Source organism: Odocoileus virginianus, chromosome 1 (genome assembly GCF_023699985.2).
Source record: "Odocoileus virginianus isolate 20LAN1187 ecotype Illinois chromosome 1, Ovbor_1.2, whole genome shotgun sequence".
Lineage (NCBI taxonomy): Eukaryota > Metazoa > Chordata > Mammalia > Artiodactyla > Cervidae > Odocoileus > Odocoileus virginianus.
Window position 1 is genome coordinate 31,597,714 of NC_069674.1, and position 22,197 is coordinate 31,619,910.

Sequence of the window (22,197 nt, forward strand, 5' to 3'; positions counted from 1 at the left end):
ACACTCACTCCAAATTAAACTCAATCCAGGAAGGCTTGTCCTAGACCTAATGATATTCGCCTTTTCTTTTGATTTTAGGAGCGTATTGAATGAAAAGTGCCAGAGACTGAAAAACCAAACATGAGGGTAGCAGGTAAGATACTTAATTCAGTACGAATGATTTTGCTTCTTGTGTAACCTGTTTGTTTTGTAATGACTGAATGAGATTATAAAAAAATAATCATGTTCTATATTGAGTGCAACTGAATATAACAAACTAAATCAATATTTAGGCTTTTTACCTTTTCAGGTAGTTGGCAAATCGCAAATGGAACGTTTAGTGGATTCTGTATACGTTTTTTGGGGGTACTTTTGTTGAAATTATTTATGCTAAATATTTTAAGTTTGGTTTTTTTAATGTTTATGTCCTTATACATTAAGCTTGTTTGCCTAGTTTTATGTATATGTATGTGTGTATGTGCACCCCAACACAGCCACTGACATTCACATTTTACATAGACATTTCCACTAAATAGTGTGTGTCCATCCTAGGAGAGACCTTGTCATTTCTCAGAATCAAGATAGTCTTTCTTTTGATTATCATCTCATCAATAAACAAAATATTCTTACTGGAACATCTCTAAGAGTATGGGTCTAAAAATACATTACTTATGCCCAGAATAAAGGAAGTTTCTCTTTCTCATATAATTCTGCATTCTTTCTAGTTGAAATTAGCTTTGTCATCTAGTCCATTTTTCTGAATCTAACAAATAATACCAAGGTTAATTGATAAATAATTGTTCACTGAATGCTGATTTTATGTTTGGCATGCTTCCTAGTATTGGTCTCAAGGGGACTACCGTTAATGAAGGAATAGGAAGATTAGCTATTAGTTTATTGATTTTAGACTAATTAATCTCTTCTAATTAAAAAAGAAAAAGATCCTGGTGGCTTTGAAATATCCTTATAGCCATTATTCTTACAGTGAGACATTAGTAAATATCTCAAGTTTATGTTTCTTGGTTTATGAAAAGCAGGGACACTCTTGGACTAGAGCAATTCATGGCTGGAAGGAAGAGGGATTCTCGTGGGTGGAGTGGGAACTGTGGTGTGCTGTGGGTAGGCCCTTCCAAGTCCAGAGGTGGACGGTGACCGCTCTGGAGGAGCCCCTCTGCAATAGAAGGTCCATAACGCTATCATCATGGAGGTGCTGCTGGTGTTGGCCTGCCTGCCTCTCTCAGGGGTCTTCTGCTTATTCTTTTACCAGTTTAGTTTCTCCACCTCCAACTTCTCTGTCTCTTAGAGCTTTTGTTTTCTCCTAGCTCCCTTAATGGTTTCTTATAATTGAGTAGGTCTTGATTTAAAATTAAGTTCTGTCGCTAACTAGTTATGTGACCTTAGTAGGCAAGTGATCTAGATTTTTCACCTTGGTTTCCTTATTTGTAAAATGAAAGCAGTATCTTGAAAGGCTGTGCAAATGATATTGTGCTTATAAAGCATTTAGCTCTGTAGTAGACCCTCAGTAAATGGTGTGTGTATATGTATTATATTTATGTATGTATATATAAATATGATGTAGATAGTTTGTTTAACGTAGGCTTATGGTTAGTTTGGTATGGAATTTAGTCTAGAATGTTCGTATATTGTGAACTTGGTGTTTTAATCGTTCTAATATTTCAGTTGTGAACAGCCAAGGTTTCATATATCTACTTTAAGGAAAGGGGAAAGATTATTTGCACATGCCCCTGATGCTTAGAAAATGAGATGTTTAGACCATCACGTGACATATAATCTTCCAGCCCTTGGTCTTAAATGATCAGAAAGAAACATGCCACCTGTTAATCATGCATCTGTTTAGCAAACATATGTTGAGCGTATTACATATGTTGAAAGTATATTCAAGGCACTCTGCTAGACCCCATGAGGGAAGAGTTCAAAGTCCAGTGGAATTTTACTTTCTCACATAGATGACCTGTAGTCAGTCTTGAAAACAGGAGGCAGTTTTGGGAGGGGGAGAAGGTACAGTTTAGGAGGCAGGGATGGCAACTGATTAGTAGTTAGGGCTTCCTCCTTGCCATCTCATTTCTATGTTTATGGAGCGTCATAAGCCCTTATGATTACCATCAGTTTATTCACTTCCCTCCCCTGTAAGGATGCATTCCCAGTCATTTCAGGTTTGTAAAATTAGAATGAGCACAGCTCTTTTTCCTCTTCCTCACCCATTAAGTTGAGTTTGGCTAGTTTCTCCGAAGAACGTGGTGCTTTGGTGTTAGTGACAAAGCGCTGGGCTGTGTCCGGACCCCGGGCTCCTGTTCTGTCGCTGCTGCTGAGAGAGCGGTAATCTTGGGCCTTTGCCTCGGTTGGGGACTTTGTTTCCTCAAGGATAGTGAGATGACTGCTGATCCTTCCCATCAGTGTATGAAATTTTTAGTAACCTGAGAGGGGAATGAAGATTATACAGACAAATATTAATGTTGTTTCTGAGTAAACTAATGAGATGTCTGAAATTCTAAGAGTAAGAAGATGCTGTTTCTTTCCAGTCGTTTTCGCTTCTGTTCCTTTCTCATACTTTCACTTGCCAAGATTTGCCTAGCTGTGGAGGAGAAAGACAAGTGATGATTCATATTAAGCAGTTAATTAGTTAGTAGCAGTGCTATTTGTAAGGCACTCAGAAATGGTTAAAGATAGGTATGGAAGGTTCAGAGTGTTCACAGAGCTTACCATGTAGCCATTTTATGAAGCAAATGAGGTAGGTGCTGAATTAAGTCCTGCAGGAGTGGGGAAGGCATGTCTTAAACTTCAGTGTTAAGTGTGAGTGGAGATATTGTTCACCATACCAGGAGTACTTGTGTGCCCCGCGAGATGCGTGGGTTGGTGAGGACAGTGAACGCTTTACAGCTCACTTGAGAACTCCCTGCCGAGTGGACGTCCCGTCTGTCGCCTTCGTGTCTCCTGAACTTTCAGTGTTTTTGCATCGTCTGCGTCCAGCACTGCCCTTTATAATTGAAAAGCACTGGAAGTGAGTCATCCCACATACTTGGTATTGGTATTCCACTAGTCATGAAACTTTTGTGTAGTCTGTCAGAAGTTGATAGCAGGTCATTTTTTTTTACATGTGAAAACTAAGCAGATGCCTTTAAACAGTCCTGTGTCTAGGTTGCTAGCCAATCTCTTACTTCCTTGATTAGCAAAGTCAATCACATTGACTGTTGGTACACTTTTTGTTGTAACTCAAGTAAAATTAAAATCCAATAATAAGTATTATTGGACATTTAATAGTCTTAGGAAGTTTTAACATACACTTACACTTTTTCGTGGTAATGTGTAATACAAAGTTCTGTGGGCTTCTAAGTTCATGTTTAGTTGTTTCTGCCCTCTATATAGGTGCTGCAAAGTTGGTGGTTGCTGTGGCAGTATTTTTACTGACATTCTATGTTATTTCTCAAGTATTCGAAATAAAAATGGATGCAAGTTTAGGAAATCTATTTGGTAAGTTTTTATTTTTTTCCCCCTTGAATTTCATTTGTGATGAGATTGTCTTTAAATTTTTATGAGTTATCAACATTGAGTCACTCTGCTGTTTAGTCTGTCTAGAAAAGAAAATGTAATTATATTGGTAAGTGCTATTCATTAGAATATTCTAAAATACACAATAGAAAATCTTACAATTAATTTGATATAAAGCATGAATCTTCTATTCAACATTTTGAATGTATTTAATGGGGCCTATTTTGTGTGTGCCTAGGGGATGGGGGAGCCTGGCAGGCTGCCGTCTATGGGGTCGCACAGAGTTGGACATGACTGAAGTGACTTAGCAGCAGCAGCAGGGATATTAATCATGGCATTTAAATGCACATTCTAGAAGATATTTGAATTGGGTGCTTAAAAACTTGGAGCCAATTCTAACCCTCAATTAGCAAGTGATTAGGAGTCATGATAAAACATTTTAAATACCAGCCATTGACATCCATCTTGCTTTTCCTACCCTTGTTTTCTTTCTGCAACATTTTTCTTTTTACCAGTTTATTTGATGCTGTGTTGTAAATGTCCCACTATAAGCTGCCTTACTTCAGTTTTAAACAAAATCTTTCAAGTTGATAAAATAAGTTAACATTTGAAATATTTGAATACGCTTTGGCTGAACACTGTTTAAAGTATTAAAAAATTACTAATGAAAGGTCAGGCTGTGAAACAGAAACAGTGTTTTGACCTAGTAGGCAGAGATCAGATGAAACAGTCCTGAGCTCTCTGGAATAGTTGATGAGTTTTGCTTTCTATAAGTTAGTATTTGGAAGGGATCCCCAAGACCTAATACACTCTCTCTCATATCTAGTTTCAAGACTCCCTTAAACCACTGTTTTTCCAATTTTTTGATGTCAGAAGAATCTCTAGGGAATCTTGATAAATGCAGGTTCTGCTTCAATGTCTGGGATGGGGCCTGAGAGTCTGCATTTCAAGCTCCCAGGTGATGGCTGACTTCCTATCCAGAGACCATGTACTGGGTATTGGGCTTTAGACAGTTCTGACATATAGTCCTTAATTCCTGTACATATTCGTTTTTATATATATTGGACTTTAGACATTTCTGACATGTAGTCCTTAATTTCTGTACATATTTGTTTTTATACATTTTCAGGTGACTTTTCTTACAATGACTACTTAAAAGTGCTTCCTTGTATTGCACTGAATTCTGCCTTTTATACTCCCAAGTAATTTCAGTCCATTGGTCTTCCTTCTATCTGTTGAATCTCTCACATAGTTAAGCTGTGGTCCTTCTCTACCAGGTCATCTTTGTCTAAAGGTTTTATCTTATCAGTTTATGAAATCCTCCCTTTGAACCATTCTTCTAAATGTGCTGGTTATTTTCCTCCTAACCATCTATTTTTTGGTACTCAAAGTGAGGTATACAGGATCAAGCACAGAATAGTTGTTGCAAAATGTGGTGAGACATGTCTTGACTTCTGGGCTGCTTTCTGTTACTGCAGAGGGCCAGCCTGGCTCCTTTGAGAGCACAGCTGGTTTCAATTGAAGGGTGGGGTGAAAACAGGGAAGGCATTTAGGACTTGTTCAGTGTTGCTGTGGAAACAGTGTATTGTAGCTAGTTCTTCTCAGAAAGGTTATGGTAAAGGAAGATGGTTATGGAATCCTAGCTCAAGGCCTAAGGAAGTTGAACATTTTTCTTTTTTCCTTTTTGATGTAATGGAGAGGTTTTGGCTTGTCTGTAGTCCTTGGGTAAAAAGTCAGTGAATTACAAATCAACGGGAAGAGACTGAACATTCAGAAAAGGAGGATCCTTAAGAGAACGTGGCAGTGGGATCATTGGTACAAATGAAAAATTACTTTGGGAAAAAACCCACTGTTTTCAGAGAGAAGAGATTGGGTGAGGTCACAGTGTTTCCCTGGTTTGGAGCATCATCTCTAGTTTGGATGGTTTATTTGGGCATCTCAGATTTTCCTGTGTCTATTTCTCATCTTTGATATCTGCCTGTGTCAACACTGCCAGAGGGATTCTCTCAAAATTCTTGAACCTTCAGTATTTCCAGCTACTGGAGAGTAAAACCTAAACTCCCTACCAAGATAGCACTCAGTCCCAGCCTGCTTCTATCTTCCTGACCTGTACTTCCCCTTACCCACCTGCCGCATCCATGTGCATGTGACCTGCAGACACAAACCCTCAGCCTTTGTTCATGCTGATTCCTTGTTGTTCAGTCTCGAAGTCATATCCAGCTCTTTTCAACCCCATGAACTGTATGTAGCCTGCGAAGCTCCTCTGTCCTCCATTATCTCTTAGAATTTGCTCAAATTCATGTCCATTGAGTCGGTGATGCTCTCTAATCCTCTCAACTTCTGCCTTCCCTTTCTTCTTTTGCCTTCAATCTTTTCCAGCATCACGGTCTTTTCCTGTGAGTCGGCTCTTTGCATCAGGTGGCCAAAGTGTTGGAGCTTCAGTATCAGTCCTGCCAATGAATATTCAGGGTTGACTTCCTTTAGGATTGACTGTCCTTAGTACTCTCAAGGGCCTTCTCCAGCACCACAGTTCGAAAGCATCAATTCTTTGGTGCTCAGCCTTCCTTACGGCCCACCTCTCATATCCATACGTGACTACTGGAAAAAACCATAGCTTTGACTCTGCTGATTCTTTACCCACACAGCTTTCTTTCTCTCTCCCCTTCATCTGTTAATTGTTCTCGTTTTTAAAAACCGCACAAATGCCCTTTCTTGGGAGAAATGGTATTTGAGTCTCCCTGTTTTCCCTGTTAGAGTGTTGCTCCTTTTTCTAAACTGTCAGTTCTAATGCTTAGAACTTAAATCTCAGTTTGACCTGATTTTATTCTGCCATAAATTATAGAATTTCTTTTCTTTTATTCTTTATCATGTATTTGGCTTTCCTTACTGGAGAACAAATGTTGGGAGCAGTAATGTCTTGCTGACTCACCCGGCATCTAGCACTAGATCCTGTAGATAGTACATGCTGATTGAATGGAAAATGAATGTAGATAATTGAAGATTAGGACTTTTGTGTAGAGAAAGAGCATTTTCAAAGTAGTATTTGTTTAAAGCTGTGTTAGTTGACAAGCCCCTGATCATCAGCTGTGAACAAACACTGAGCTGCTTTAACTAAGGCAGTTGTCTTTATTCATTTTCATTTCTCTTACTGTTAGAAACCTGCAAGTTTTTGTTGTATGTGTTTTAGCTATTTAGTTTAGTCATTCTTTGGGCAGATGGTTTATTTTGTTGTCATAATTGAAGTTGTACTCTGTATCCATCTACACAGCCTTATTGGATTCCAATCTGTTGAATTGGTGAAAATTTAATTTGTGTGGTTATTTTTAATTCTCATTTCAGAATAATTGAGCAAAAATGGAGATGTGGTTGTATTTGTCATTTGTTGAGCATCTAACTTAAATTTAGCTTGACATTGTTTCTATAATCAGTATTTTAGAGGGCCTCTTTGGGCGGTGAATTTTTCCCATTTGTCAATTTGTTGATTTAATAACTTACTTGATAGTTTATATAAATTTACATTTGAGTTGATTATATAGTACTGTTTTAAAAAAATAAGACAAACATTTCTAGAAAAGACAAATGAAATTTTGCCTAAAATTAGTTGAATATACAAATATAAATTGATTTTTTTTAAGCAACCTTTAACAAAACTTTTTAAGATAATTTTAGATTCTTGTGCATTTGTAAGAAGTAATATGGAGAGATTCTGTATACCCTTTACTCAGTTTCCCATTGGTAGCATCTTAAATTCCATCCAGTATCACACCAGGACATCAACGTGGGTACAGTCTACAAGTCTTAGTTATGATTGTGGCTTAATACAGGATTAGTTTTCTACATGGATACTTAATAAAAATGTGCTGAAAGTAGTCCAAATTATTTTTACATATATTGTTGCAGTCAATCCTTACTATTTTATTGAGTTAATTTGTTTTTACCTTTTAAATTTAAACCATTGAAATAATATATATGTAAATCACTTGAGCTATTATTAAAAGCTAAAGTACAAAATAATTAGATTTATTTAGCCTGACTCATTGAAAGACATTCACTGAAAATAACAAATCAGAAATGTTTGTTGTTTCTTGAAAGTGAAAAACTGGGTATATTGAAAGACCTTAAGAATTAAAGCCATCAAAGTAGTTTGAGGAATTAAAGTTGCAGAAAAGGAGGTATTTTTGTGTTTGTATGCTGTGCCCATTCTCTATAACCATCCCGTTTGATTTATGAAATTTTATCTGTTTACCCTCCAGGTGTTAAAAATTCTCAGAACTGCAGGCCAGATAGAGGGCTTTTGCTTATACATATTGGATAAAATTAGTTTTAATCTGAAAAGATTTTCACAAAGGTTTTTTTTTCCTCCTTTGAGCATCTTCTCCCATTACTCTTACACAAATTAAATGGAGGTAATTTGCTCAAAAGTTATTTGCTCAAAAGTCTGATGATTAAGAAACATTTACTCCAGATTGTGTCCCAGTAAAGTTCTTAAATTGAATAACATTATTATTTATTTATTAATCTCCCTCAAGTTTCTCAGTCAAACCAGTTTGATCATTTTAGAGGCTCATTGTGATTTTCCTTCTACCTCCTTTTCATCAGCCACACTCTTCCTTTGAATGTTAGCAGATTATTGATGTCTCTAAGGTTTCTCTCATCAGCCCTCTCCTCATTTTAAATCCTCTCTTTGCACGACTTCATCATTTGCCAGTTTTCCAGTTTATATCTTCATCCCCGATCTCATTTACAGCTGGCTCTTAGACTTCCACCCAGATCATCTCAAAGTATCTTAAAATGAACATGTCCACAGGGAACTCGAGCACCCATCCCACACCCTATCTCCTCGCTAGACAACAAACATCATGAGTGAGAGATGGTGTTTTTTTTTTTCCTTTGGCTCATGTGAACAGTTGAAGGAATGCTTCTAAAGGTGGATGTCTGAGAAGTAAACTTGATTCCTCCCGTTCCTTCATGCCTCCTTCGGGTCTGTTCCGCAGTCTCGTCAGTGTTTCTGCCTTAGTAGTTCTGAGCCCATTGACTACTTTCAAACCCACAGTCACTACCTTTGTTTCAGCCACTACCTGTTTTTTCTTGGATTACTTTAGCAGCGTCCCTGTCCTTGTGGACTCATCTCGAATCTTGAACCCTCTGAAGTCTATTCGCCACTCTGCAGTCAAAAGAATGGCCCTGAAAGCTCCCTATCCTGGCTTCCGGCTCCTGGATTTTGTACTGGATTTTGTACCTCCTGTGATCACTAGACCTCAGACAGTCCCATTTCGGGGGGATGCAATATGAGTTTGGGTGCTCGAATGAGATATGGCTTTGAAAACTGATTCTTATCAATGACTGATTATGGATAGGACAAATCCAATCGGTGAACCTATCTGATGTCAGTTTCTTTCTCTTTAAAACAGAAGTGTTAGTGTTAGTTGCTCAGTCGTGTCCGACTCCTTGCAACCCCTGGCTCCTCTGTCTGTGGAATTCTTCAGGCAAGAATACTGGAGTGGGTTGCCATTCCCTCCTCTAGGGGATCTTCCCAACCCAGGGATCGAACCCCAGGTCTCCTGAACTGCAGACAGATTCTTTATGTTTTAAGCACCAGGGAAGCCCCAAGGTGATGAGCAAATCAAAGTACATGATAAAGTACTTGACAGAGTGCCCCACGTATGTGAATGAGCTGTTATATTACCCGTGTTCTGATCCCATTGTCTTCCACGTATCTTTCTGTCATAAGTTAGGTATACAAGCATTCCTGATTTGAACAGTGTTCTAACACCTAAGCCTGATAGTATGTGTTTGTTTAGGTCTAAGTGAAATTGAGACTTTCTAGTCTACATGCAGTTAATCACTGGTTGCTAGTTTCTCTCTGGTTTTCATTTTCTTATTTACAGAAGTGAGAGCTTTGGATCAGATGATGTCTAGAATTTATTTTTCCCTTTAATGATATAATTAAGGAAATTGAAAAATGAGCCCCAGCACCTTCATTTACCAATTGATCGTTTTTTATTTCCTTCAAGTCTTTGTCCTTATCCATGCGTGTTCTTAGTACTCACAGATAAAGTTTATCTTTTGCTTTATTCCATGCATTAAACTTTTCCCATGTGACTGCATTGCCTTTATGACTTCAGTGGTGTGTAGTATTCCGAGTATTCTGTAGAGTTGACGACCTTCAGTTACTTAGTCATCTTCCTGTTTTTAAACATTTACATATTACTTTCAGTCTTAGCATTCTGTTCTATTCTCTCTTTCAGAACTGGTTTTTACAGGAAATTCAGTTACCGAAATAGTACAGAACTAAAAACTAAATGTCTATTTATAATCAAACAGCTGGCAAGCATTTATGACCCCACATGCTTATTAGCCACATCCGGAAATGGCTATCCACAATACTATTGATTATCTGTATTGTATTCTCAGGTGGCTTCAGTGGTAAGGAACCTGCCTGCCAATGCAAGAGACTCGGGTTCAACCCCTGGGTCAGGAAGACCCCCTGCAGGTCACAGCAACCTGCTCCAGTGTTCTTGCCTGGAGAATCCCATGGACAGAGGAACCTGGAGGGCCCCAGTCCATAGGGTCTCAAAGAGTCGAACATGACTAAAGCAACTTAGCACATATAGCATGGGCTGGGATCAAATGTTAGTGCTTTTAAGAAGCTCTAAGTGTAGATTTCTAGGTTAAGATCTACTGCATTCAGGTTCAGATTGACCAGGAAATTCTGGCTTCCTTTAACTGATAAATGATTAATTAAAAAAACCCTCTTAGTAATGACCTTTTTTTTTTATTCTAATTACACCTAGTACATTGCAATTTTAGGGAAATTAAACCTTCCTACCACCACTGGCCCTCTTGTGTTCTTCCCACCAAATGTCTCAGCCTAACCTCTGAGATAGATTCATGTATATTATCCAGGACTTTGTGTGCACATGTATACAACACCATACAGCAGCAACAACTTTTAAATACCTTAATAGTCACCAAATATATGTTTGAGGCCATATAAAGGGAGCTTTGAAATACTTCATGATATCACTTACATGTGGAAAAAAGATTAGCTCAGAGAAACAGAGGTGAAATGGTGGTTACCAAGAATTAGGAGAGGATGGAAGTCATGAGGAGATGTTGCTCAAAGGATACAAACTCCCAGTTGTAAGATTATCAAGTTTGGCAATTGAATGGACAGTTCAGTTCAGTTTAGTTCAGTCGCTCAATCATGTCCAACTCTTTGCAACCCCACGGACTGCAGGCATGCCAGGCTTCCCTGTCCATCACCGACTCCTGGAGCCTACTCAAACTCATGTCCATCACATTGGTGATGTCATCCAACCATCTCATCCTCTGTTGTCCCCTTCTCCTCCCACCTTCAGTCTTTCCCAGCATCAGGGTCTTTTCGAATGAGTCGGTTCTTCGCATCAGGTGGCTAAACAATTGGAGTTTCAGCTTTAGTATCCGTCCTTACAATGAATATTCAGGACTGATTTCCTTTAGGATGGACTGGTTGGATCTCCTTGCAGTCCAAGGGACACTCAAGAGTCTTCTCCAACACCATAGTTCAAAAGCATCAATTCTTTGGTACTCAGCTTTCTTTATAGACCAACTCTCAAATCCATACATGACTATTGGAAAAACCATAGCTTTGACTAGACAGACCTTTGTTGGCAAGGTAATGTCTCTGCTTTTTAATATGCTGTCTAGGTTAGTCATAGCTTTTCTTCCAAGGAGCAAGAGTCTTTTAATTTCATGGCTGCAGTCACTGTCTGCAGTGATTTTGGAGCCCCCCAAAATAAAGTCTGTCACTGTTTCCACTGTTTCCCCATCTATTTGCCATGACGTGATGGGACCTGATGCCATGATCTTAGTTTTCTGAATATTGAGTTTTAAGCCAACTTTTTCACTCTCCTGTTTCACTTTCCTCAAGAGGCTCTTTAGTTCTTCGCTGCTTGCTACCATAAGGGTGGTGTCATCTGCGTATCTAAGGTTATTGATATTTCTCCTGGCAGTCTTGATTCTAGCTTGTACTTCATCCAGCCTGGCATTTGTACAGTGTGGTAATTATAGCTAGTAATATGATTGGGATTTACATTTATAATAACTAAAACTAAAAACAAAATGTAAAGGTAAAAGCAAAATGCTCTGTCAGTAATAAAATAATGCTCCCATAATTTCTCAGATTGTTTGTAGTAAATTATGTAGCCTAAAGTTACTTTCTCACTTTTCCTCTAAAGTAATATTCATGTTTTATTTATTGTATGCTAAGTAATTTCAAACACATTTAATAGACCGATTACCTCTATACATGTTTAAAAGTGATACTTGACAATAGCCTTATTCTTTCTAACAAAAATAACTTTTTTTTCCTTAGCAAGGTCAGCATTGGATGCGGTTGTACGTTGTAAGTATTTCCTCTCAATATTTTGCATATAGTTTATTCTTTTTCTCTTGTTATAAGGAAACTATTTGATTGGAAAGCTCAATATTTTGGGTGTTTATTTATAATATATATTTTGTTCCATTAATGTTTTTTAGCTTCAGTATTTTAAGAATAGAAAGTACGTAAAAGGAGAATTCCTAGTTAGACTTAGTTTGTGAGCAGATATTTGGTGATGCATCAGGCATATGTGGAGTGGAAGTGGAGAGTAACAATCCTAAACCTCCCACATCCTGGATTTGTAAAATAAACCTTAAAAATAATTAGATACATTATATTTGCCCTCAGTGACCATCATATTACTTGTTCCATTTATATTCATTTTTAGTTTGTTTCCTAGGAGGTTCTGTTTGGTTTGTTTGTGGTTTTCTTTTTCTTTCTTTCTTTTTTTTTTTTTTTGAGATTCTTTGAAACTCTCAGGAAAATAAAAAACCTAGCATGTAGTTTAAAAAAATATATATATATATGTATGCACACACACACACACACATATATATATATATCTTGGTGTTTGCATAATGCCCTTTGTGGTTTGAGATCTGAAGCAAACTAAACACAGAATCTGTTAACAGTTTTTTTTTTTCTCTCCAAAGCTACAAAACCTCCCAGATATAAATGTGGAATCTCGAAAGCTTGCCCTGAGAAGCATTTTGCTTTTAAAATGGCAAGTGGAGCAGCCAATGTGGTGGGACCCAAAATCTGCCTGGAGGACAATGTGTAAGTGCTGATCAGTTTGGAAGTATAAGGAGCACTATTAAATTTTAGCAAATTGAACCTGAGTTTATTGGATCTTTTGAAAATGTATTGAGTATACCTTTACTAAAGAAAAGTGATTTCCATTTCCATCATGCAATTTCCCCCACTCATTTAAGGAGTCTTAAAGTTCTTAAATTTTGTATTAGATTGTGATAAGAACATAGTATTCATCCAGCTTCACGTATAGATGAGAGATTTCCTCTGAATGAATTTTCTGGATCCCATCTGATAGTCATAGACACAGATGGCTATTTAATTTTGATTCCTAAGTAATAGGGGGAAAGTTAATTCATTTAAATTAATTAAAATTAAAGTTCACTTCTTCAGTCATACCAGCCATATTTCAAGTGCTAATAGCCACATGCAGCTTGTGGCTACCCAATGCAGCAGCGTAGGTAGAAAGCGTTTCCGTCACTGCAGAAAGTCCAAGTAGGATTATTTTCATCAACTAGACTGCCCCAGATAATGAATGCTTTATCTTACAAACCAACATCTCACATTTTAAATGTTTGAATGCTGCCTGCTGAAGTGTGAAATAGCCCAGTAATAACCTCAAGTCCGTCGTGGCCCAGAACTGCTTGCCACTAAACTGAATGGTTTCCTTTATCGAGATGCTCTGCAAAGTATACCTTTTAGCCTTTTTTCGTCTCGTACTCCTGTGTCACTTGTCGTGAAGTTCTTGGATTAGAGAAACGTTTTTTGACCCACTCAGTCTAAAGTTGGACACCTCCCCCTCACTTCACTCACCCCCATCAATATTCATCACATCCTTGCCATCACACATGCCCTGGACAGTGTGTGCCATATTTTTTAGTTATTCTAATTATCATTTCTGAGTTCCTGGCTCTGAAGTCACAAACCCTGCTTTTTGTTGGTTGCTTCTAATCGGGTCCTGTCTGAAAAATTAGATACATGATAGGCTTTATGTAAAATAATATATGTGCCATTTAATTATATAAAGAGTGAGGTAATTTTACAGATAAGGAGGAAATGGGGCAGTATTTCCCAGCTTTTTGTCTTTTCTTTTTAATATAGAAGCGCTAACATTTTTATCCTTGCCCCTCTTTTCAGTTAGCCATTTGTAAGATTTAGCCTCTTAGAATAAAACTTTTACTGTAAAATTAAAAGCTTGAGCCAGGTGATCCTAAGGTCCCTGCTCATTTCCTTTATTCTCAGGCCAATGATAATCCATTGTTCATCCATCGTCCTCTGATGTCTCATAACAGTCTTGCTTTACTGAATTGAAAGCATTTGGATTTTCAAAGTTTGTAGATTTTGCATTAAATAACATCCTTCTTATTACCTTAGAATGTTCCATTCCCCCTTTTCACATTGTTTGGCTAAAGGGGCCAGATATTTGATCCTGAATAATAAGTAGAAAGTTCTCTTAGAATGCCCAGTGCATTCACGACAGGCTATCTTCATATATCTCTGCCCCCTTGAAGCATGTAAGGTTTAATTCAAAGAAGAGATCAAACTAGTAAATAATAGCAGGTTGTCTATTCACAAATTATAATAAGTTAAAAAGAAGAGAGAAATGTATTAAGCAGTGGAATCTGGTAAAAAAAAAAAAAAAAAGAAAGTATCGTCTCAGAGCCAGAGAATTTGGTTCTAGCATTGTGGGCGTGTCATGTAGAATTTATATTTCAGTTTGTTTAACCATGAAACTGAGACAGGCCACCTGTCCATCTGCTTTTCAGGAATCATTCTGCCATTCATGTGAGAGTGAATAATTGATGGGATTTTATAGTTATGCCTCAGGCCCTGAAATCTAGTCCTTGAAAAGGGACTAAACTATTGACCAGGGATCCCTAGTGGAGAACCGGTAGGGACAATTCAGTCTAGTGCTTTCTTTTCAGTATGTTCTAAGTCTGTATTGAAAGATTTTTCCAACAAAAATTTTAAAGAAATCTGAATTTTCTTAGCATCATTCATTCCATTCATGTTTTCTTCAGCAGGTATTTACTGAGCACGGTTCCTGCTCTCATGGAACACACAGTCTGGTAGGGAGAAGGATATTTCAGAAGTAAATGCAAATAAATAGAAATTGTTGCACACACTGCCCAGAGCAGCAGGGTGTGACAGATACTGATGGGGGCAGTGGGATGAGATCAAGGTGTCCAACTTTAGATTGAGTGGGTCAAGGAATGTTTTTCTAAGATAGGGATATTTAGTCTGAGAATTAAAGGATAAGAAGCAAGACTGCCAGGCGAAGACCATTCTAAACAGAAAGAGGAGCACGCTTGAAGGCCGACGGTGGGAAAGAGCTGGAGAGAAGTGGATAATGGCCAGGTCATTGGAACTTACAGGCTGTGCAGAAAAGGAGATGAGATCTTTTTCTGAGAGTGTTGAGAGGTTGTTGAAGGTTTTCAAACTCCGGCATGTCTTCACTTCATTTGTATTGAAGAAAATGATCTGACTGCTGAGTGAAATGATGAGAGGAGTAAGAGTAGACAGGGCGATTGGAGGGCCTTTCCCAGGTGCTGGCACAGCCTTTCGATTCCCCCTGCCACACACAGTTGGCAAGAGACTTGTTTGCATGTGTGCTCACTGAAATATGTAAGTGGATCCTAAGAATACATAAGTAGAAATTTTAATATTTTCCTACACATGCTCTACGTATACGCAAACTCATTTTGCAGACTACTAGTGCAGATCAGTGCTTCTCAGTGGGGGCAGTTTTCTCCCCAGGGATAACTTGTCAAGGTCTGTAGACATTTTGGGGCATCAGAGTTACAGAGGTGCTGCTTGTAGAGACCAAGGATGCTCTTAAATTTCCTACAGTGCACAGGACAGCCCTTCCTCATGAATTATCAAATCTATAATATCATTGTAGACTAAGATTTAGAAACCCCAATGCAAACAAAGATTAAAATAGGGTCATGGTCCTGCATCTAAAGGACAAATAGATGCTGTCAAGATATATTATGGAGGTTAGATGGATTTCAAACTTCTCATTATTTATAAATATTTAGAAAATCCCAGGTATAAATATGAGGTGTCACATAATACAGGAATTATAGCTTTTTTTCTTTTGTATTAGAGAACCCCTAAGAGTTTGCTTATATTCAAGATCTAGCTTTTATTTCAGGCATATACTCTTATTTCAGTTTATAGGAGGTTGATATTGGGAATAATACTGCATCTTTTATTATAATCTTAATGTTTGGTACAGAAGTTATGTGGTGGACTATTTTGAGGGATTTTTTTTTTTTTCTTCACATTGACGAACAAGATAGGATTTTTGGCTGGGAGAACCAAAAGATAAAATCAAGGATATGATGTAGGTACTTATGTAATCATTTTAAATGTAACCATATAAAAATATAAGAACCATTTTAAGCTCATGAGTGTAAAAACAAAGCAGCCAGCAGTCCGCTGGCTAGATTTGACCCATAGGCTATAGTTTGTTAAACCCTTCTCTAAACCATTTTAAGGCATAATAGCTGGAACATGTTGTAGGTATTTGAAACAAAACTGTATTCGAAGGTGTAGAGTCTGTCTATAGAGAATATAATCATTTTCTTTAACTATTTGCCTGCAGATGTGGAGTGGTGGGGAGAACCTTAATATTCATGAAAGAGAAAGAAAGTATTTCAGCTTGTGTTAGTACTGGGTGACTAACCTGTATAGATTTAAAATCTTTACTGATTTGTCCTTTGCTGGCTATAGGTTTCCCCTGATTAAAGTCTGGTTTTTAAAACTTGATAAGCTACTGCCCTCTTGTGGGAAGCCCATGTCACCATGTAGCTTTGCTGTCTGTCTTTGCTCTCTGATAGACACAACAGAACACTCCAAATGATCTCTCCTGGAGAAGACACCGTGATGCTTAATTATTACTCTAACGGTTAACAGTATCACTGTGGCTTCTTCACATTAATGATGGCTATAACACATTTGCAAAAGGAGTAGAACAAATGTACTTCGAAACTTCCCTCTTTTATGCAGCAGTCTTGTTTGGTACCTCTTACAGACCACCTTTCAAACCTGGTCTTGCACACATATAGGAAATATCTATGTTTTATTTAACTGTTCCTGGGTCAGGAAGATCTGGAGAAGGGATAGGCTACCCACTCCAGTATTCTTGGGCTTCCCTTGTGGCTCAGCTGGTAAAGAATCCGCCTGCAATGTGGGAGACCTGGGTTTGATCCCTGGGTTGGGAAGATCCCCTAGAGAAGGGAAAGGCTACCCACTCCAGTATTCTGGCCTGGAGAACTCCATGGACTCTATAGTCCTTGGGATCACAAAGAGTTGGACACGACTGAGCAACTTTGACTTTGACTTTCACTTTTTCAGTTTTACAGAGCAAGTGAAATTTTGAAGGCAGATTCACAAGTATGAGTAGATAGTTAAATGCTACTAAGTTGTGTCCGACTCTGTGTCCCCATGGCCCCTCCAGGGTCCTCTGTTCATGGAATTCTCCAGGCCAGAATACTGGAGTGGGCTGCCATTTCCTCTCCAGGGAATCTTCCTGACCCAGGGATGCAACTCTGCATTGCAGGCAGATTCTTTACCATTCCCTGAGCCACCAGGGAAGCCAAGATTCTACAAATCAAAATTTTATGCTTTTCCTTTTTCAGTAGATCTTGGACTAGAGTTTTTCTTTTACTTTTCAGTTTTGAAACAATTACAGAAATCACAGGCAGTTGCAAAGATAGTACAGAGAGATCCCATGTGCTGTTCACCCATTTTCCCCACGGTTAGATCTTATGGAATTACAGTACAGTATCAGAATGGAAATTGGCAATTAGTACAGTGTCTCTATAGTTAGGACTAGAGATCTCTTCAAGAAAATTGGAGATATCAAGGGAATATTTCATGCAAGGATGAGCACGATAAAGGACAGAAACAGTAAGGACCTAACAGAAGCAAAAGAGATTAAGAAGAGGTGGCAAGAATACACAGAAGAGGTATACAAGAAAGGTCTTAATGACCTGGATAAGCATGATGGTATGGTCACTCACACATCCTGGAGTATGAAGTCAAGTGAGCCTTAGGAAGCATTACTACAGACAAAGCTAATGGAGGTGACGGAATTCCAGGTGAGCTATTTACAGTTCTAAAAGATGATGCTGTTAATGTGCTACACTCAATGTTTCAGCAAATTTGGAAAACTCGGCAGTGGCCACAGGACTGGGAAAGGTCAGTTTTCATTACAGTCCCAAAGAAGGACAATGCAACGACTGTTCAAACTGTTGTACAATTGTGCTTGTTTCACATGCTAGCAAAGTAATGCTCAAAATCCTTCAAGCTAGGCTTTAGCAGTTTGTGAACCAAGAACTTCCAGATTTACAAGCTGGGTTTAGGAAAGTCAGAAGAACCAGAGATCAAATTGTCTACATTCATTGGGTCATGTAGAAACCAAGGGAATTCCAGAAAAACACCTACTTCTGCTTCATTGACTATGCTAAAGCCTTTGAATGTGTGGATCACAACAAACTGGAAAATACTTCAAGAGATGGAGTACCAGACCACCTTACCTGTCTCCTGAGAAACCTGTATGCAGGTCAAGAAGCAGCAGTTAGAACCAGACATGAAACAACTGACTGGTTCAAAATAGGAAAAGGAGTACTTCAAGGCTGTATATTGTCACCCTGCTTATTTAACTTATATTCAGAGTACATCATGCAAAATGCCAGACTGGATGAATCACAAGCTGGAATCAAGGTTAACCTCAAATATACAGATAATATCACTCTAATGACAGAAAGTGAAGAGGTACAAAGAATTTCTTGATGAGGGTCAAAAAGAAGAGTGAAAAAGCTGGCTTGAAACTCAGTATTCAAAAAACTAAGATCATGGCATCTGGTCCCATCACTTCCTGGCAAATAGAAATGGAAGAAGTGGCAGCAGTGACTGATTTTATTTTCTTGCATTCCAAAATCACTGCGGATAGTGACTGCAGCCACAGAATTAAAAGATGCTTCCTCCTTAGAAGAAAAGCTATGACAAACCTAGACAGTGTATTAAAAAGCGGAGACATCACTTCGCTGACTTTGATGTAGAATCATATAATATGTAAGCATTTGAGATTGGGTTTTTTTTTTTTCATTCAGCATAATGGTCTTGAAATATTATTATGTATTAGTAATTTGCTCCTATTTTAATTCTGAGTAGTACTCTATGGATATGCCACAGTTTAGCTATGCCTTGCAAATTTTAATAAGCTGCATTTTCAATGTGTTTTTAAATTTTTCACTTCAGGCTTCTTTGACCCATAGGTTATTTAGAAGTATATTGCTTAGTTTCCAAATGTTTGGAGAATTTCCTGTTATCTTTCATTATTGATTTCATTGTGGTTGGAGACACATTTGATATGATTTCAGTACTTTTAAATTTGTTGAGGTTTGCTTTATGACCCATGATATGGTCTATCTTAGTATATGCTGGAAGAATGGGTGCTGGGAAAGAATGTATATTTGTCAGCGAGTAGAATATTCTTTAAATGTCAATTAGACCCTGATGGTTAATGCTGTTGTTGAATTCTTGTATACTCTTTTTAATTTCCTGTCTTTCAACTGTTGAGAGAGGGATATTGACATGTCCCACTGTAATTGTAGATTTGTCTTTTTGTCCTATCAGTTCTACCTAGTTTTTGCTTCACATGTTTTATACCTTGATTGCTTGGTACACACACTTGGGGTGACTATGTCTTCTTGCTAGATTGACCCTTTGATCTTTATACAAACCTCCTCTCTGTCTCTGATATTTTTCTTTGCTAAGAAATCTATTTTAATTGATATTAATATAGCCATTCCTGTTTGCTTTTGTTTAAACAGCTTTATCGAGATATAGTTCATTTACCATACATTCATTTAGTCATTGGATTTTAGTATATTCACAGATGTGTGCACCCATTACCACACTCAGTTTCAGAACATTTTCATACCTCAGAAGGGCACTCTGTGTCCTTCAGCTGTTGTCCTCCTGCTCCTTTCCTATTGCACTCTACTCCATCTGCCCTCCCCCCAGCAGCCCGAAGTAACTACTGAGTTTACTTTCTGTCTCTATAGATTTGCCTGTTTTGGACTTATATATATATATATATATATATACACACACACACACATATATATAAATAATAGGTAGGGGTTCTTTTGTGATCAGCTTCTTCACTAAGCACAGTGTTTTCAGGGTTCATCCATGTTATAGTATATATCAGTACTTCACTTCTTTTTATGGCTGAAAGATAGTTCATTGTATAGATACGTCACATTTTGTTTCACTAATTTCATTTCCATTCATTAGTTTGTAGACTTCTGGTTTGTTTCTACCTATTTCTGATAGACAGCATGTAGTCGAGTCCTATTTTAATCCACCATCCCAATTTCTATCTTCATTGGATATTTTTGAACTATTTATACTTATAATTATTGATGTGCTCAGGCTTAAGCCTGCCGTTTTATTACTTTCTGTTATCTGTTTTTTGTTTCTGTTTTCTTTTGCTGCCTTCCTGTGAGTTATGTTAACATTTTTTAAAACTTCTTATTTATTTATTAAGTGTATCTCTTTGTGTAGCTTTTTTAGTGCTTGCTTCTCATATTTACTCTCTGGCCCCTTACAGAAAAGTTTTGCTGACTCAAGGTCCAGACTTAAGAAAATGAGGGAGAAAATGTTCATTGTCCAGAGTAAAATTAAAAGTATATTATGTTTGTAGGTATTAGGAATAGCACAAAAGTTGAGGAAGTTGCCTTTCAGTGAGTCAACAAAAACATCACTCACATCATTGACAGACAAGTGAAATTCCAGCATATGTCTTTATTGTTCACTGTTTCAAGTTTTTCTGACTTTGTTTTATTCTTTAAATGAACTAACATCCAACATTTGTGTTGGAATTTTGCTTATTCATCACTTGCTACCATAGGTTAAGTAAAATGAGTTCCATGAAAATCATAACACATTCTGTGAGAATCAGTGGCTACGTGAAATTTATAATCAAGTATGTATTTTATTATTTGTGAAATTGTGTGCTTCACATCCTTTCTGTCAGTAAAATTTATAATAAACTTACATTGTTGATTGAGAATATAATTATTTCAAATAGGTAAGAGAAAGTCTGAATATCTGTTGATAGATGGATAAAGGATAGATAGATAGATGTATCATGTATGAGTACAGAGTGTGTATTTACATATATGCATACTCACTTCCCCACCACCTCAAACCACTTCTTAATTTAACAGCACATCACTGTGAATTTTTAGAATAAAAGGTACCTACACTTTTAGTTTAATAATTTTAATTCAACAAACTGAACTGATAACAAGCAAATATTTTGCTCGTACCTTCCATTTCACAGTATTTGTTATCTTTATGTAATGGTCTTTGAGCTGCCCATGGAGGTTGATTACCACAGAATGACATTGCAAGTCTGTGGTTCAATGCTGTAATTATATGAATACAATATTCTTTCTTCTGGGTATTGAGAAATTTTGCATCAGTAATCACTAAGAGAATGTTCACAATTAAGTTAATCTTCTTGCTTTCAGATTATAAAATATTTTGGTAGCATCTCACCTCTGTTTCATGTCACATTAACATTGTAGAAAGTACACTAGAGTTTATCATTTTTATTCCTTTGAGAATGGTGCAGGCTGTGAGCATGATGTCCATGTGTTTGATAGATTTTCTAAAATGGTCTTTCATAATCTGATGCAGGGCAGCAAGAAGGAGTCTAGTATTTTGACTGTAACACTTTTTAATATATATTTCTGTTTGTGAGATCTTAAGAAAGTTGCTTTTAAATTATTCAGTGTTAGACAGTCTTCTCTGACTTAGTAGAGACCTTTCAGTCTCCACTGTAGTACTAAACAGCTGTGTGTATATATAACACTCCCAACTGTATTTTTTTTAGCATGTATGGCTGTTTATGTGCAATGGATATTTATGTGCAATATCGAATTCTAAATTTGTCTTAACTTTTCCCCCTTCAGTTTAATGAGTGGTGTTAAGAATAATGTTGGAAGAGGAATCAATGTTGCCTTGGTAAACGGTAAGAATAATTATTTTACCTTATGGGTATGGTGGATATAAGGGTATAGGGGTATATAGGTATATTTATATGGCCCAAAATAAAATATACTCTTATATCAAGAGATCAGGAAAGAAAGAGTCAAGCTTGACATTAAAGCTCTCCCCGCACCCTCCCACAACATCAGCTATGAGTAGAGATGAGACACTGCATTTCGGTGTTTACATCATGCTCTCTTGGAAGCATCCAACTTGCTGTGCAGTGTATAGAGAGCCTCCCATGAGATTGTCAGGATACAACCAATCTAACAATTGATGAATTCATGCTGCAGATATTGGAATCCTAACGTAATGTATCAGAATGATCTCTGTTCGTTTCCAAGGCAAAACATTCAATATCATGGTAATCCAAGTCTATGCCCCGACCAGTAACACTGAAGAAGTTGAAGTTGAATGGTTCTATGAAGACCTATAAACCTTTTGGAACTAACACCCAAAAAAGATGTCCTTTTCATTATTATAGGGGACTGGAATGCAAAAGTAGGAAGTCAAACACCTGGAGT

The 22,197-nt window shown here is 37.5% G+C and overlaps 1 protein-coding gene across 3 annotated transcripts in view; it reads left to right on the top strand.

Annotated features, from left to right (window-relative positions):
* The window catches only part of FAM3C (FAM3 metabolism regulating signaling molecule C), a 52,540-nt gene that overhangs the window by 17,402 nt on the left and 12,941 nt on the right, over nucleotides 1-22,197 (top strand). For all 3 annotated transcript variants that reach the window (XM_070466475.1, XM_020902721.2, XM_070466466.1), the window contains exons 2-6: nucleotides 79-133; nucleotides 3,364-3,468; nucleotides 11,843-11,872; nucleotides 12,502-12,625; nucleotides 21,598-21,656. In XM_070466475.1, the coding sequence (XP_070322576.1) occupies nucleotides 121-133; nucleotides 3,364-3,468; nucleotides 11,843-11,872; nucleotides 12,502-12,625; nucleotides 21,598-21,656 (331 nt within the window). In that variant the 5' untranslated portion in view covers nucleotides 79-120. The remainder of the gene's footprint in view (nucleotides 1-78; nucleotides 134-3,363; nucleotides 3,469-11,842; nucleotides 11,873-12,501; nucleotides 12,626-21,597; nucleotides 21,657-22,197) is intronic.